This window comes from Canis lupus, chromosome 16 (genome assembly GCF_011100685.1).
Source record: "Canis lupus familiaris isolate Mischka breed German Shepherd chromosome 16, alternate assembly UU_Cfam_GSD_1.0, whole genome shotgun sequence".
Classification (NCBI taxonomy): Eukaryota; Metazoa; Chordata; class Mammalia; order Carnivora; family Canidae; genus Canis; species Canis lupus.
Window position 1 is genome coordinate 133,910 of NC_049237.1, and position 14,095 is coordinate 148,004.

Consider the following 14,095-nt stretch of genomic DNA (forward strand, 5'->3'; position numbering starts at 1 on the left):
AATCTGACTGTCCGCGTTTGCTGTGCTTTGCCGTCGGCCCGGGTTTGGTTTGTCCCATCTGTTTTGTGTCGTGGTTTTGCTTTTCCTGCCATTCTGTGGGTGTAGGGGGCGCGTTCTGTGACTCTGCCCTTGCACGTCTGTTGGCTCATGAGTGTGCACCGTTGGCTCTGGCACTGGGCTGGCTGCTCCGGGGTCTGCGGCAGGTTCCTGGATGTCGTCCGAGGATCTTGCGGACGCGCCTCCTCATGCGCCTCCCTTCCTGGCCTGTGTGAGGTTGCTGCTGTGCGTGTTTCACTTGGTGTTATAAACTCTGTTCTGCATTGTTGCCATTTATGTTTGGGCAAACAAGCCGTTCCCTTTAGAAGAAGGAAGGTGGGGTCCAGCCTGTGCGGGTCGCCCGCGGCTCTGCGTGTGGGTGCTCCGCAGGGAGGAGGGCAGCCAGCCGGCGAGGAATCCGCGCCGTCTCTGTGTTTCTGAGAAGGGTCTTCATTTTGCCTTTATCTTTGGAAATTCTTTTCACCCGTTCCTTACAGGACTGTGGGTCATCGGGTCGTGCTGTCCAAGGAGGCCGCTCTGGTCCTCCGTACGCAACGGGGAAGATGTCTGTTTCCTCTGACTGCTTTTAAGGTTTTCTCTTCATCGCCGGCTTCAAGCAGTTTGACTCTGATGTGCCTCCATGAGGTTTTACTCACGGATTTTGGGCTTCCTGCATCGGTGGGTTTATGGTTTGATCATCTGGGGGAGAAAGCCCTCGAATGCTCCTCACACATCCCCCCTTCTTTCAGGGACCCCGGTTTACCCGTGTGTGGATCTTGACATCCCACAGCTCACTGATGATCCTTTTTCATTTTGGCCTCTTCCTTTTCTTTCGTTCCGGATGGTTTGTGCTGCTGAGCTGTTCAGGTGACTGGCGAGGTGTGACCTGCTGTCCGTCTGTCCGCCCATCTGTCCAGCACCACGTCGTCTCAGAGATTATGTTTCCATCTCTGGAATTTCAGCATGAACCCCCCCCACACTGCCATCCGCCCTGTCGAGGTCGCTGCCGGGCAGCTGAGGATGACGACCCTCTGTTCTTTAGTGCTCCGATGGTGTTGGGTGTGTTTAAAACCTACGTCCCATCTGCTTGAGCCCGGCTCCGAGGAGACGCGTCTGTGTGCAGGACGCGGGAGCCCCGTGAGTGCGCCTGCATGTGGTCACCCAGACACACCCCGCCTTACCAGGGTCCCTGCGGGCAGTGAGACCCGAGGGTGAGCGTGTTGGCTTGGTCTCCACGGTCTCCAGAGGTTTATTGACCCTTGTGCCCGGCGGACCGCAGATGGACACAGTATTTATTGCTTGAGCCACTTTAGGTTTACATCTGCTCTGACCACAGGGCTCTTCTCTGGATGTGGGGAGGGCAGCCCCGCTGGGAGAAGCAGACTTCGCTCCACGCGCGTCCAGGCTCCGTGGGGAGGCCCAGACTCTGGCTGTGCCGGCCGCGGAGGCGGCCTGGGTCCCACGCGCCCCTCGGGGCTGACAACTGGAGACCATCCTCCGGCGGGGCTGCGCCCCAGGAGTTCCCGGCCGGAGCTTGGTGCACTCTGGTCGGCTCTCAGCCCCCAGGCGGCCTGTGCCTGGCACACGGCGGGCGTACACACTCAGACTCGGCTGGCGTGGGGTCCAGCGCAGTCGGCGAGCTTGGACGAGCCTGGGAGGCATTGCCTGTCGGGGCGCACGGTGTCCACGCAGGGGCTCTCCTCGGGACCCCGCCCCGGGCTTGGCCAGTCTGCGCAGTCCCCGCCGCACACGCAGTGGGGAGCCTTCCTGGCCCCCCTGACCTGCTGCATAGGGACGCGGGGAGCATGTTGGTTGGGATTGTGAGGGAAGATGGGGCGGTGAGGACGCGGAGAGTCTGGCCGAAGCCACGGGGCTGTGCTCCCCCGGGAGCCGCCGGAAGGTGACCGTGAGGACCAGTGAGGGTGAGGGTGTCTGTCTCCAGCGCCCGGGGTTCCTCTGCGTGTGGCTGCGGAAGCCAGTCCGGGAGCCAGAGCTCGCTGCGGTGTGTGCCCACGTCCCTCCTCCTCGCCGGGCTTCCCCTGGGCTCAGAAGGCAGCGCGAGGACTCAGTGGCGCCCTCGGGTCTCCTGGCGCCTTTTCTTCCTGGCCGGTGAACATGAGGAGCCCCGGTGGCCTCATGCCCGGAGGTGGCCTCCTCCCCGAGCGTGCTGCGGGCCGGGAGTGTGCGCGACGGCCAGCTGCGTCCCCGGCTGAGCAGTGCCCTTTCCGCAGACGTGCTGTGCCCGCGCCGTCAGGCTTGCACGTGGGTGGGCTGTGAGGCACACGGGGGCTCGCCTGGAGTGTCCCGCGCAGGAGGGGCCCGCATGGGGCGTTGTGGTCAGGACTGGGCCCGGCTGTCCCGAGGGAGGAGGAGGCAGTGCAGGTGGCGTCCACCCTCGGCTTGGGGGACAGTCTCCCCGGGCGAGCCTTGATGTGGTGGAGGCGTGTGCACGACGGCCAGGGGCACGAACCAGCTGCAGAGCGTGTGCACACGCAGCCACGAGCCGTCAGGGGTGGGCTGCGGGGACGAGGGCCCCAGGGCCGTGGGGTTCTTGCTGAGTTTTAATTTTCGGAGCTTCCTGCATTATGATGAGCCCGATTTAATTCTTCCTTAATGAGCAGGAAATAAACACTTCCCTGAAACAGCAGGTGGTGTGTGGAATGCGGGCACTGGCGTTTCCCGTGGGTGGAAGCCTGGGCACGCTCCCTCGCGGGCGGCCGTGGGGGCTCCGGTGCGTGGTCCCCCGGGGCTGCCCTGGTTCACGATCCCCCGTCCTTGCTGCTTGGTACCCGGGGGGCTGCTCTGGTGCACGGTCCCCAGTGCACCGCACCCTCACTGGGGTCCCAGTGAGGACCCCAGGCCCCTGGGGGGACTATGCACTGGGGACAGCCCAGCCCCTGTCCCAACCCCCAGGGTCACTCGCCTGGTCGTCCCCGCCCCGCCTGCTTCTGGGTGCAGAGATGTAGCTTCTTTTCAGGAGGGGATGATCACTCCTCGTCCAGGGCAGCTCAGAGCTGTGGGGTGTGGGCGCCCGGGAAGGTAGGGGGCACCCGGCTCACCTGGGGGTGCCTGCGTGCTCCTGGGGACACGCTCAGAGAAGCTGCAGGGAGAGGTCCAGCCGTGCCCTCGGGGGCTGGGGAATGTGCCTCGTGGACTCACCTATGCATGATGGCAGGGAGGACACAGCGGCCCCACCTGACCCCTGTAGCCCCTCTGGCTGGCGGCTCTCCTCCCAGGTTCTAGATGTCACCGCACCTTGTGCTCACAGCCTGGGCCCCAGCCCTTCCCTCGAGAACGACAAGGCCGCCACGATGCCTTTGTCACCTGCCCAGTGGACCGCCAGCGTGGAAGCTCTGGGTCTCTCTGGGCTGTGGCACCTGCTCGTCATGTCAGGCGTTCTCTCCTTGGCAGCCTTGTTCCAGGCGGGATACGTGTCTGGGTTTAATATACGTTGGGCGCTGGCCGATGGCACGGAGCTCGTGCCACTGGTCACGGCCCCGCAGACCCTGAAGAGGGCAGGGCAGGGCACGGCGTGCGGGGCGCAGAGGGGGCTGGGCAGCGTGGTGGGGCTTTCTCGTGGTTTCCACAGAGGAAGGGTGAGGCGGGCGAGGGGCCTGACAGTCGGTATCACGGACCCTGGCTCCGGTGTCCCCTCCTCTGTGATCTGGTGGCCGGCCTGGGCGGCAGGGCGAGTAGAGCACGTGGGGTGGGGTGGGGGCTCCAGACCCTTGGGCTGCCGTGGACACAGTGGGACTGGTCGTCGCGGCCCCCGGATGTCTGTCAGGACACAGGCCTCGGGGCAACTCCTGCCCGCCACCTGCCCTGAGCCCTCGGGCCCCTGGGGCTGGGGCCCCGCCTGGTTCCTTTGTGCTGGGGAGCCTTCCTGGGTGCCGCCGGTCTCCCCGTTCGTCCCCTGGCATGCCCTTGGCCAGCTCCCAGCTCGTTCAAGGCTCGCGGTTTCCGTGGTCCCTGTGTGCGTGTGACCCACCTGCTGGCTGCTTCCCATGACGCCCGTCCCGTAGGGGGCCACGGCAGCTGCCCCGAAAGCGGGGTGCTTGGCAATTCACTGCGGTGAACTTTTCCCATCATTGTTCCTGCACTTATTGGCTCGTGATTCTTTACATCGGAGAAGGTTCACACGTCAGCTGATTGGTGATCCTCAAAAACGGTGCCCGCTTGGCTTTTGTCACCGATGTGCTTTCCGATTGAGGAATGGGCGCCCGGAGCCGCCGTCTGGCCCCTCCGTCCTGGGCGTTCCTGGGATTGTGGGCGCCCGCTGTGCCTGGATGCATCCCCCCTGCTCTGGGGCCTCCCCCCGGGCGCCTCCCGCCTCCAGGGACGAGGCCGCCCCCAGCCCGTGTCCCCGGACGGCGAGACCCCCCCCCCCCCCACACACACACACAGATGCGGCAATTGCTTCCGTCCTCGGGAACTGGTTTTCCAGCTCGTCCTCCGGCGTCTCAGGACGCAGGGGTGAGGCTGTGTTTTAGAAGAATAACGGCGGATTCCGTGTTTGTGTTGCTCTTTCCGACCACTGAGTCACTCTGCTCCTTTGATTCTCCCCCCGCACGTCCCTTCTCCCTGAGGCTGGAAGTCCCGGCACCGGCAAGGTCCTTTCCCTCTTTTATGTCTCTGCGCATCGAAGGCTCAGAGGGACATTGCCCGCTCGACACGTGCGACAGGACACCGCGTGCGGTTTCAGGTTCCTCGGGGCCTTTCTTTGTTTTGTCTGCGGCTGACGTCCCACTGGACACGCAGTCGCAGGACCCGGGCGCGGTCGGCGTCCCGATGCTGTCACCCTCCCGACGCTGTCACCCTTAGGGCTTATTTCATTTTGGTTTTGCGTTTTGAGCATCGCTGCTTGCCGTTTATTTATTTATTTATTTATTTATTTATTTATTTATTTATTTATTTTATATTTATTCAGATTTTAAAAAATTGATTAGAGGGAGAGAGTGTGAACACGAGCAAGGTGAGGGGCAGAGGGAGAAGCAGACTCCGTGCTGACCAGGGAACCCCATATGGGGCTTGATCCCAGGACCCCGAGATCATGACCTAAGCTGAAGGCAGACGCTTCAGCTGAGCCTCCCAGGTGTCCCTCAATTGAGTTTTTTGAACTGTGTATAGTATTTTCATGGCTTGGTTCCTTGGAGGAGACCCCGAGGCCTGTGTGTGGAGGGAGGGCCTCCCCGTCCACGGGGTCAGGCATCGTGCCGCCGTGAGCGGTCCCCTCGGTACCGGTACCAGGAGCCGACGTGCACGATGACCACCTGCTGCCCAGAGCCACACCGGGCGCGGGGCCGTCTCGGGCCTGCCTGGGCCTGCGGAGTCGGCGCTGGGCGGACGGCCTCTCTGCGGCCGGACAGACGTGGCTCCTGTGCGGTCCCCCCCGGCGGGCAGAGGCTCTGGGACCACAGGACCCTCATCCTAGCCCGGGGCCGGCTCTCAAGGGCCAGGTGAAGGGAATTCTGTGCGGACGGTTCAGGAGGAACGGAAGTCGCGGTGGATGGTGGTCCGCGCCTCCTCCCCGCGAACACTGTGGCTGATGTCGTGGGTCCAGGCCCCGCGGCTGCCCGTTCGGCCGGGCGGCAGGTCAGAGCTTGTCCGTGAGGCCCCGCGTGCGGCCTTCCTGCCTGGATCCTCCTGCAGCCCCTCGGGCCTCGCTGGCTGCTGTGTCCCCCAGCGTGGACATGTGGGCGGAGGTCTCAGAAACCGCTGTCCCGTCGTCATCGCAGGGGCCTGGCTCCAGCTCCAGGGCTGCCCCTCAGGGGGCTTGAGGTTGGAGCACGGCCAAGTCCGCACAGCACCTCCTCTGTCTCGCGAGCTGGCGAACGGCAGCCGGGACGTTGGAGGTTAGAAGACGAGGTGAGGCCTTCGCTGCATTCAGCCCGGTCGGCCGTGGGCTGTGCCCTGCCCTGCCCCGCGGCCGGGCAGCCAGGAGGGGCGGAGGCTGCGTGGCCGGACCTTCACCAAGGACACATCTGCCACTGACAGCCTGTAATTAGGAGGCTGTGGCCTCCGGACACTACCTGCTCAGTGGCTTTGCCCTTCCTTAGAGGTCGGCGTGCGGGCGGCGTGCTCACTCCCGGGGCTCCCCGTGGGCACCTCCCTGCCTTCCTGCGGCCCACGCACACCTGGGGTCCAGAGACAGCCGGGGGCACAGGGACGCCCTGCGGAGGTGCCGATGGGCACACATCACCCTTGAGGTACCGGGACCCTGGCCGGCTGCAGGAATAGTGCCGTCACCCATGGGCTCCTCGGAGGTGGGGGTCTGCAGCCCCGGGCTGATCGCTGGGAGGACGTCCTGATGCCCAGGACACGGGTGAGGCTTGGCGGTGGCCCCTGGTGCCATCCGTGGGCCCCAGGCCTGGGGACAGGGGACGTTGGGAGAGGGCTCCCTGTCCTTGGCCTGCCTGGGCGTCCTGGCCTGCCTGCCCACTGGGGATGATGGGGACAGTGGGGCGAGCGCTCCGGAAGAGCCCGGAGAGAGCCCAGGGCTGCCTGCTGGCTGGAGGCCTGGCGAGCGTGGCTGAGGAACGCGGGCCGGCAGACTCCCAGGGCCCGGCCCTCGACTCCCCCGGGGGGGCGTCTGCCTCCGGCCATCTGGCTCCGGCTCCCCAACACCAGCAGAGGACAGGCCGCCAGCGGCCCGACCTTCGCGTGGGACACCCGGGAGCTCCTTTCCGCAGGCAGGGAGGCCGGCGGGGTCCTAACAGGTGGCTGCCACGGTCCCCCGGAGGCTGAGTGGTCAGAACCGGACGTCCCTGCGGCCAGCTTGCAGTCCACGGGGGAGCCCAAGGGGGCCGGGCGGGTGCCCTGTCCTCTGACATGGGACGTGGGTGGGGCTGCAGGAGGCGGGAGCTGAGGGCTCTCACGGTGAATTCTCAGGTCAACGTGTAGCACCGGAGAACGGCCGGAGGGGTCGGTCCTTCTGGGCAGACGGAGGGCAGCATGAGCAGAAGCCGGGGGATGTGCTCTCAGAGGGGCTGCAGACGCCCGTGGGCCCAGGGCGCCCGCGACACTCCCCGTGTGAACACAGCCACGCTTCTCACTGCTTGTGTTCATTCTGGAAAAGGTCATCGTTTTTCATGAAGTTCGCGACTTCCGTTAACGGGTCGTGGGCTTGCTGTCCCCTCTGGGAGAACGCGTGAATGCGTTTTGGAGAGCGTCTCCCTCGTATCTCGTGGTCACACCCGTGGACCTGAGCCACCCGCGGGAAGGAGTCTTGTGAGGCCGTCTGCTGTTTTAGGGACGCAGAGGGGAGCTTTATGGAAGCGTCCGAGGATGATCACAGCCGAGAGCGGCAGGTCAGCCCGTGACAGGTGCTAGTGAGTCTGCCCCCGGGCGACGGCGAGGTGGGCGCTGACACTCTTCCTGTTGCAAAGTGCCAGAGTGGCAGTTCTGAGATGACCCTGGGTGGCGAGGTCAGGGTGCAGAGCCTGGTACGCCCCTTGCGGCTCGGGCCCCGGCGGGTGACTCTTCACAGACAGCCGCCCACACATCCCGTGGAGGCCAGCCACGAGGACTCAGGTGTGCGCACATGCCCTTCGGGGGCCGGTGTCGGGGGTGTGTGGCACGATGCACAGGGGCCAGCAGGTGACGGTCTGAGGGGGTGGTCAGGAGGGAAGCTGGAAGAGAGAGCTGGCTCCAGGCTGGGGCTGTGTGGGTGTGCCAGCTGGGCCGCGGGGCGGGCAGGGTGGGCCCCTGCGTGGGAACCGACCTGAGTGCAGGTGTAGGGCCGGGTGGGTGCCCCATGGTGACCCTAACCACAGCCCTGGGGGCTGCTCACCTTCCTGAGGCTGCCCTGGCCTCCGAGGGGGTCCCCTGCCTGTCGTGCTGCACGCTCTGTGGTCTCTGGCACCTGGTGGTGAAAGTGCAGGTGCCCAGGCCCCGGGCGGGTCACTAACCTGGGATTTGTCCTGTCGCCCCCCCTCCCCCTCCAGGAGAACCACTGTCGCCGCATCAAGATCCTTGGCGACTGTTATTACTGCGTGTCCGGCCTCACCCAGCCCAAGACCGACCATGCCCACTGCTGCGTGGAGATGGGCCTGGACATGATCGATACCATCACGTGAGTGCCCCGCAGCGACCGTCCCCGCGGCGACTGCCCCCGCGCTGTCCCGTCCACTCTGCCGAGAGCCAGGCCGCATGGTGAGGCACGTGTGCCTCGGGACCTCCTCCTCTGCATTTGGCTGGGATGGCATTTCTTCATCCGTGGCCATCCTGGGCATTGTCGGGATGGCGTTAGTGGGGCGGGAGGAAATACGCTTTGTCGCGTAGCCAGGCCGGGCATCCAGGGAGTCAGCCGGGTTCTGCTGAAGGAACTGCACGTGCTCGGCCTTGCACGCCTTGGCGTCCAGGTGCCCCGTGCCGAGGGGCCTTCGAGGGAACAGGTGCGCGTCGCCTGGACACCGCGGGCCGGCCGTGTCCACTTCTCAGCCAGCCTGTCTCGTCCCGTCAGGCAGCGGGATGAAGAGTTAGGGACCCTCGGTCGGGGTAGGGACGGCATGGGGCTGGGAGGCTGCGCCGGTGGCTGGAGCACCCCCGTGGTGCAGCTCAGAGGGGTGGGTGCAGCCCCGCAGGACGGGCTTAATTCACAGGGACCGCTGTCGGCATCCACACTCAGAGCTGAGAAGTGGCAGCAGCAGCGTCGTCTGGGGAACAAGAAAAGGGAGAGAGAGAGATGCAAACGAGGCGGCTCCGAAGTGTGGACAGGTGTGGAGGTGGGGCGTCCAGGAGGCAGGCAGCGCCCTCGGGGACAGGGGTGGGGGCCCTGCGGGCAGTGGGTCTCTGTGCCAGTGGTGGCGGGTCTGCACCCGCGCCAGGGTTGGGCCGGGAGAGGCCCCGGTGAGGCCAGCGTGCATCCAGACACTGGAGCCTCTGCCCTCGAGGGGGAGCTGCACTGGGGCAGGCGGGCAGGGCCAAGCAGGAAGCACAGGTGCGTCTCCCGGAGGGTTCAGAGGCTCCCCCTCGCGACGGTGTCCTCTCCTGTCCCCGGCCGCGTCCCAGCCATCAGAGCGCCGGGCACCACGTGCCACGAATACGCCTGCGGTTCGCATCGCATCCTTTGTTAGCATGTGACGTCCGCCCCGTCGCGTGTCACCCCTTGTGTCACAGCCCGTGCTGTCTTGTGTGTCGTCGCGTGGGGCTCACGCCCAGCAGCTCTCACGTCGCGGCCACATCAGTGTGGAGCACGGCCTGGGTCACGTCCTGTGTCGTTCTGGGACCTTCTGGGCCAAAGTGAGGTTGTGCAGGGGGAGGTGCGGGGAGGCAGGTGTCCACTCCCCCATCAGCTGGTCAGGGGTGCGTTCCCGGCAGGGCCTGGCCAGGCTGCCGCCGACGGCTCGTGCCGTTGATGTCCCTGAGGGGGGTGACGCCGGCCGCCCCTGCTGGGGGCCTCCTGGGGGGACCTGGTGCCCCCGCCGCCCCCAGGTCTCCTTGGGTGGAGAGGCGCCCAGAGGCGTGCTTGGGACGCCTGGCTGCTCAGCGGGCTCTGGGCCTGCCCTGGTGCGCCCCACCTTCGCCGCACTTGGGCGGCCTCGGAGGGATTTCTGTGACCGTCTCCTGGCTGCCCCAACCCGGAGTTCTGCACCTCCCCTCGGGCGTGGCTGCTGCTGTGCCGTGTGGAGAGGTGGATCGGCCACCTGTCTGCCCCCTGCTCCGTTCCCTCGGGGCGGTGGGGGCCCCTTGGCTGTGTCTCCTGTCCGCTGAGGCTGAGCTCCAGGCTCCCCAACCCTGTCGGCCCTGAGACCCGGCCTTGGCCTCGGAGGCCGCCCACCCCGGGGCCAGTGGGCATCTTCCCTGGCCTCCAGGGGCTGCCGTCTGCGTCGGCTCCGGATCCCCAGAGGCTTCCATGGCCTCCTGGGATTCCGGGGCCCGGTCTCTGTCTCCAAAAACTGGGAGCGCGTGCTGGGCGCCGTCCCGGCTTGGACAGGGGCGAGGGCCACCAGAGCCACAGCTCGGAGCCGGCCTCCTGCCCACGGTGAGCCCCTCTTCCGTTCTCCGGGGGCCCCAGCGCAGGGCGCCGCCTGTGTGCGTCCGCCGCACGGTGGGCCTCACGCAGGGACGGGCTCCTGGGGGGCCACTCCTGGCCTGCCGGTGGCCTCCCTCACCTGCCGCACCGCCCCCTTCTGACACAGAATCGTGCGCAAACGTGTGTATTTGTGTTTAGCCTGGAACTCTGTAAACGCGAAACTTGCCCGAGAAGAAGCGAGGAGCATTGGCCAGGGCGGGTGTCTGGCCTCTGGCTGGGCTGTGTGCTGCTGTGCGTTGGGCCCGCGGCCCCCCGGGAGGACGGCGGCTTCCTTCTGGGCAGGGCCTGTCAGTCTTCTCCCTCGGAGCCCCGAAGGCGCAGCATCCCCGAGGCCCTGCTGCGGCCTGGATGGCTAGAGTGAGCTGTGGGCGACCGGCAGGAAGGTGGTGCTTGCAGACGCCCCTCACCAGGCCGCGGAGCGGTCGGCTCCAGCTGGGGGTCCTCGGCGCACGGGGGAGACCCAGAGCCGGGGGCTGGTTTGGGCCGGTTGTGGGATTCTTAGAGCATCTGCTGCAGACCCTGTGTGCGGTTCCAGGGTGCTCAGGGTCGGGGGATGCTGCTCCTTCGGCCCCGAGGGTGTTGCCTCTCTGGCAGTACACGCAGTCGAGGTGCAAACACGAGAGTCCCTGGACTTGTGAGCTCAGGACAGGCGTGTGAGGGGCTGGGTGTTTGCTGCCCCTGCATGAACACGGTAACGGTGATGGACAGCCTCTCCTCAAGGGCAGGTGTGTGCAGGCCCTGGCCGCCAGGGTTCTGAGCTCTCCTGAGGCTGGGGGGGGGGGGGGAAGGCGGGAGGACGTGTGTGTTCCTGGTGCAGCGGGTGGGGGTGATCTTGTGCTCTACTCCATGGCAGGCACGTTCCCGTGGGAGTAACAGGCGGGAATGTTGGCACGCTCTGTGTTCAAGACCGCACAGGGCGCTGATGTGGAAGCGGAGGCCCAGGGCTCCCTCCTTGCGGGGTGGGCGCCGCTCCTGGGGTTGGGGGCTCTCCGGTCGGGCTGGCCCTGGTGCTCTGCTGGGTTCCCATCAGCTGGAGCCTCAGTGCCCCCCTCCGCGGCTCCTCTGTCCCGGCCCCTGAGGCTGCAGAGCGTCGGGTCGCACAGCCACCAGCAAGCGGGTGCTGCCGTTGTGCCAAAGAGACGTTAGCCGGACACGCTTTGCTCCGGCTCTGGTGTTTGGGGTTACGTCTCTGTGAGACCTTCCCTGATGCGCGTTTTACTGAGAAGTGAGTGTCCCGGTAACTGCATCTGTTGGCAGATGTTTGAGGCAGAGCTTTCCAGAGCAGGTGAGGGTGTGTGGGTTATGGGATTTGGTTGGCAGCTGGCTGGGGTGCTGCGTGCCACACGTGGGTCCCCGCCTCCCCGTCCCTGGGCCCCTTCCTGGCTGCAGAGGCGGAAATGTGAAAAACGCTCAAGTAGACCATGTCCTGCTTTTCTCATTCAGGTTTCTCTGTCTTCCTTTCCTTTTGCAAATTTCAAAACAAAAAACAAAACAATTAAAAAAAAAAAAACCCAACCCAAATTTTAACCTCATTTTGTTTGTCTTGGCGCCTCTCACTAGAGGTTGGGAAATGAGTGATAAAGTTAAAATTGAGAGAAAATACGTTCATCACGTGTAAAAGTCAATAGGTATCAAGGACACACCCGTTCAGACTCCCAAGTAACCCGTGCTGGCACGCGGACTTCTGGACGTGCACCGGGGACCCCGGACCCGATGCGAAACACTGTTGTTCTGGGGGCTGGGCCCTCGGTGGGTACAAGGGGCGGTGATGGGCGCCCGGCCACGGAAGGCTGGGCCAAGGGAGACGCGGTCCTCACGGCCTGGGGGAGGGGGTTCCTGCAAGGGCGACCGGCACCCAAAGGCCTTGGTGATGGGCCCTGGGGGATGGGGGTGAGGGCCTGGGAGGGCTCCCTGGAGGCTGCATCTCAGCTGGGCCAAGTCGTACTAGGGAGAAGGTGGGCGCACATGAATCAACTGCAGTTTTGAAGCAGGAGGGAGGTTGGTCCCTGAGCTCACGGGCCACCTGCTATGCTGGGCGGGTGGGGGTCTGCCCCGGGCTGGGCGCTGGTGGGGTTGGCTCCAGGGTGGCGGCCTGGCCCCTGCATGTCTGTGGTTTCCCTTGTGGCAGACTTGCTAACCACAGGGCCACCGTGTCCTACGCCGTGGCTCGGCCTCCTGGTGTGGTTGGGCTTTGCCGCTCATGCGGAATGCCCGTTGGACACCTGCTGTGGGGGCCACCTGTGGACAGACCAGGGCGGCAGAGGGGCTGGTCACCTGGCTCAGCGCTCCCTCTGGCACCTGACTGTGGCCGTGCGTCCCAGAGCCGGGCGGGGACACCATGCTCCCGCCTGTCCGGGCTCCCCTCACGGGTGTACACGAGGGCCCAGCTCATGCCCGTGACCTGTTTCTTGCAGGTCGGTGGCCGAGGCCACTGAGGTGGATCTGAACATGCGTGTGGGGCTGCACACCGGCAGGGTCCTCTGCGGGGTCCTCGGCCTGCGCAAGTGGCAGTACGACGTGTGGTCCAACGACGTGACCCTGGCCAACGTCATGGAGGCCGCCGGCCTGCCCGGGTGAGTCGAGCGAGGGGAGGCGATGCACTCCAGGCCAAAGGACTGGTGCAGGTGCTTCTCGGAGCCACCTGGGAGGGGCTTGCGGGGGGCCCCCAGGACCCCCGGCCTCTGCAGGAGACACAGTGGACGGAGAGGAGGTCCGAGGCTCGGACCACCTGGTACTGTCACTTCTCTCTGCTCGTCCCCTGCGCTCACCTGAGGAAGGGGGGCCCCGTGGCCTCACTGTCTGGAGGGCACACCAGCTTCCTCCTGGCACTGCGTGTCCAAGTGCCTGGGCTACCCCTGACACTGGGAGCCTGAGTCCTGGACACACCCGCGGGGAGGGCCGCCTGCCGCTGCCTGCAGGCCCTGGGCATGGCGGGGCTGCTGTGTTGCAGGAAAGTCCACATCACGAAGACGACGCTGGCGTGTTTGAACGGTGACTATGAGGTGGAGCCGGGTCATGGGCACGAGAGGAACAGCTTCCTGAAAGCTCACAACATCGAAACGTTCTTCATTGTGCCGTCTCACCGGCGGAAGGTAGGCTCCGGGAGGGGGACGGGGCCCCCACTCGCCTGGTCCTGGGCCTGGGCCAGGCCTTCGGGGTGGATGAGCTCCTGGACCCCCAGGCGGAGCCCAGGGTCCTCTCGGGGGCGGGGCCACCCTGCAACCGCCCCCCCCCCCCACTGACCTTCCTGGGCCTCTACTCCTCTCCAGCATGCCAGGTCAGTGGTGGGGCTGCTGAGTGCTGAGGGTGCCATGCATGCCAGACAGCCCGTGACCCGCATAGGGGGCCCTCAAGGGCTGTGTGCCCAAGGAAACGGATTTGGGTGTGATTAAGGGGGCCTAGTTCTTCCAGGGCTCAGGTGAGGGGTTCAGGGCACAGAGGAGGGTCTCAGGGCACAGGCGAGAGGCGCGGGACACAGACGGGGTTTCAAGGCACAGGCGGGGGGCATGGGGCATAGGCAAGGGGCATGGGGCACGGGGGGCGGGCGCGGGGCACAGGCAGGGGGGCGCGGCATACAGGCGGGGGTGGCGGGGCACAGGTGGGGGTCGCGGGACACAGGCAGGGGGCATGGGGCACAGGTGAGGGGCGGGGGGCACAGGTGAGGGGCAGGGGGCACAGAAAGGGGGCCATGGGGCACATGCGGAGTCTGGGGGTACAGGCAAGGGGCACGGGGCACAGGCGGGGAGAGCGGGGCACAGGCAGGGGGGATGAGGGGCACAGGCAAGGGGCGGGGGCACAGGCAGGGGGCGGGGGACTCAGGCAGGGGATGTGGGGCATAGGCATGGGTGGGGGGCACAGGCGAGGGGCAGGGGGCATATGTGAGGGATGTGGGGCACAGGTGAGGGGCAGGGGGCTCAGGCGGGGGATGCGGGGCACAGGCGGGGTTTGCAGGGCCTAGGCAGGGGTTATGGGGCAGAGGCGGGGAGCAGGGCCACAGGAGATGGGCTGGGGGCACAGGCGGGGGGC

At 66.0% G+C, this 14,095-nt stretch overlaps 1 protein-coding gene across 1 annotated transcript in view; it reads left to right on the top strand.

Annotated features, from left to right (window-relative positions):
- ADCY1 (adenylate cyclase 1) overlaps positions 1-14,095 on the top strand; it is a 101,087-nt gene that overhangs the window by 37,697 nt on the left and 49,295 nt on the right. The window contains exons 5-7 of the mRNA XM_038559246.1: positions 7,980-8,107; positions 12,484-12,642; positions 13,020-13,161. Of these exons, the coding sequence (XP_038415174.1) occupies positions 7,980-8,107; positions 12,484-12,642; positions 13,020-13,161 (429 nt within the window). The remainder of the gene's footprint in view (positions 1-7,979; positions 8,108-12,483; positions 12,643-13,019; positions 13,162-14,095) is intronic.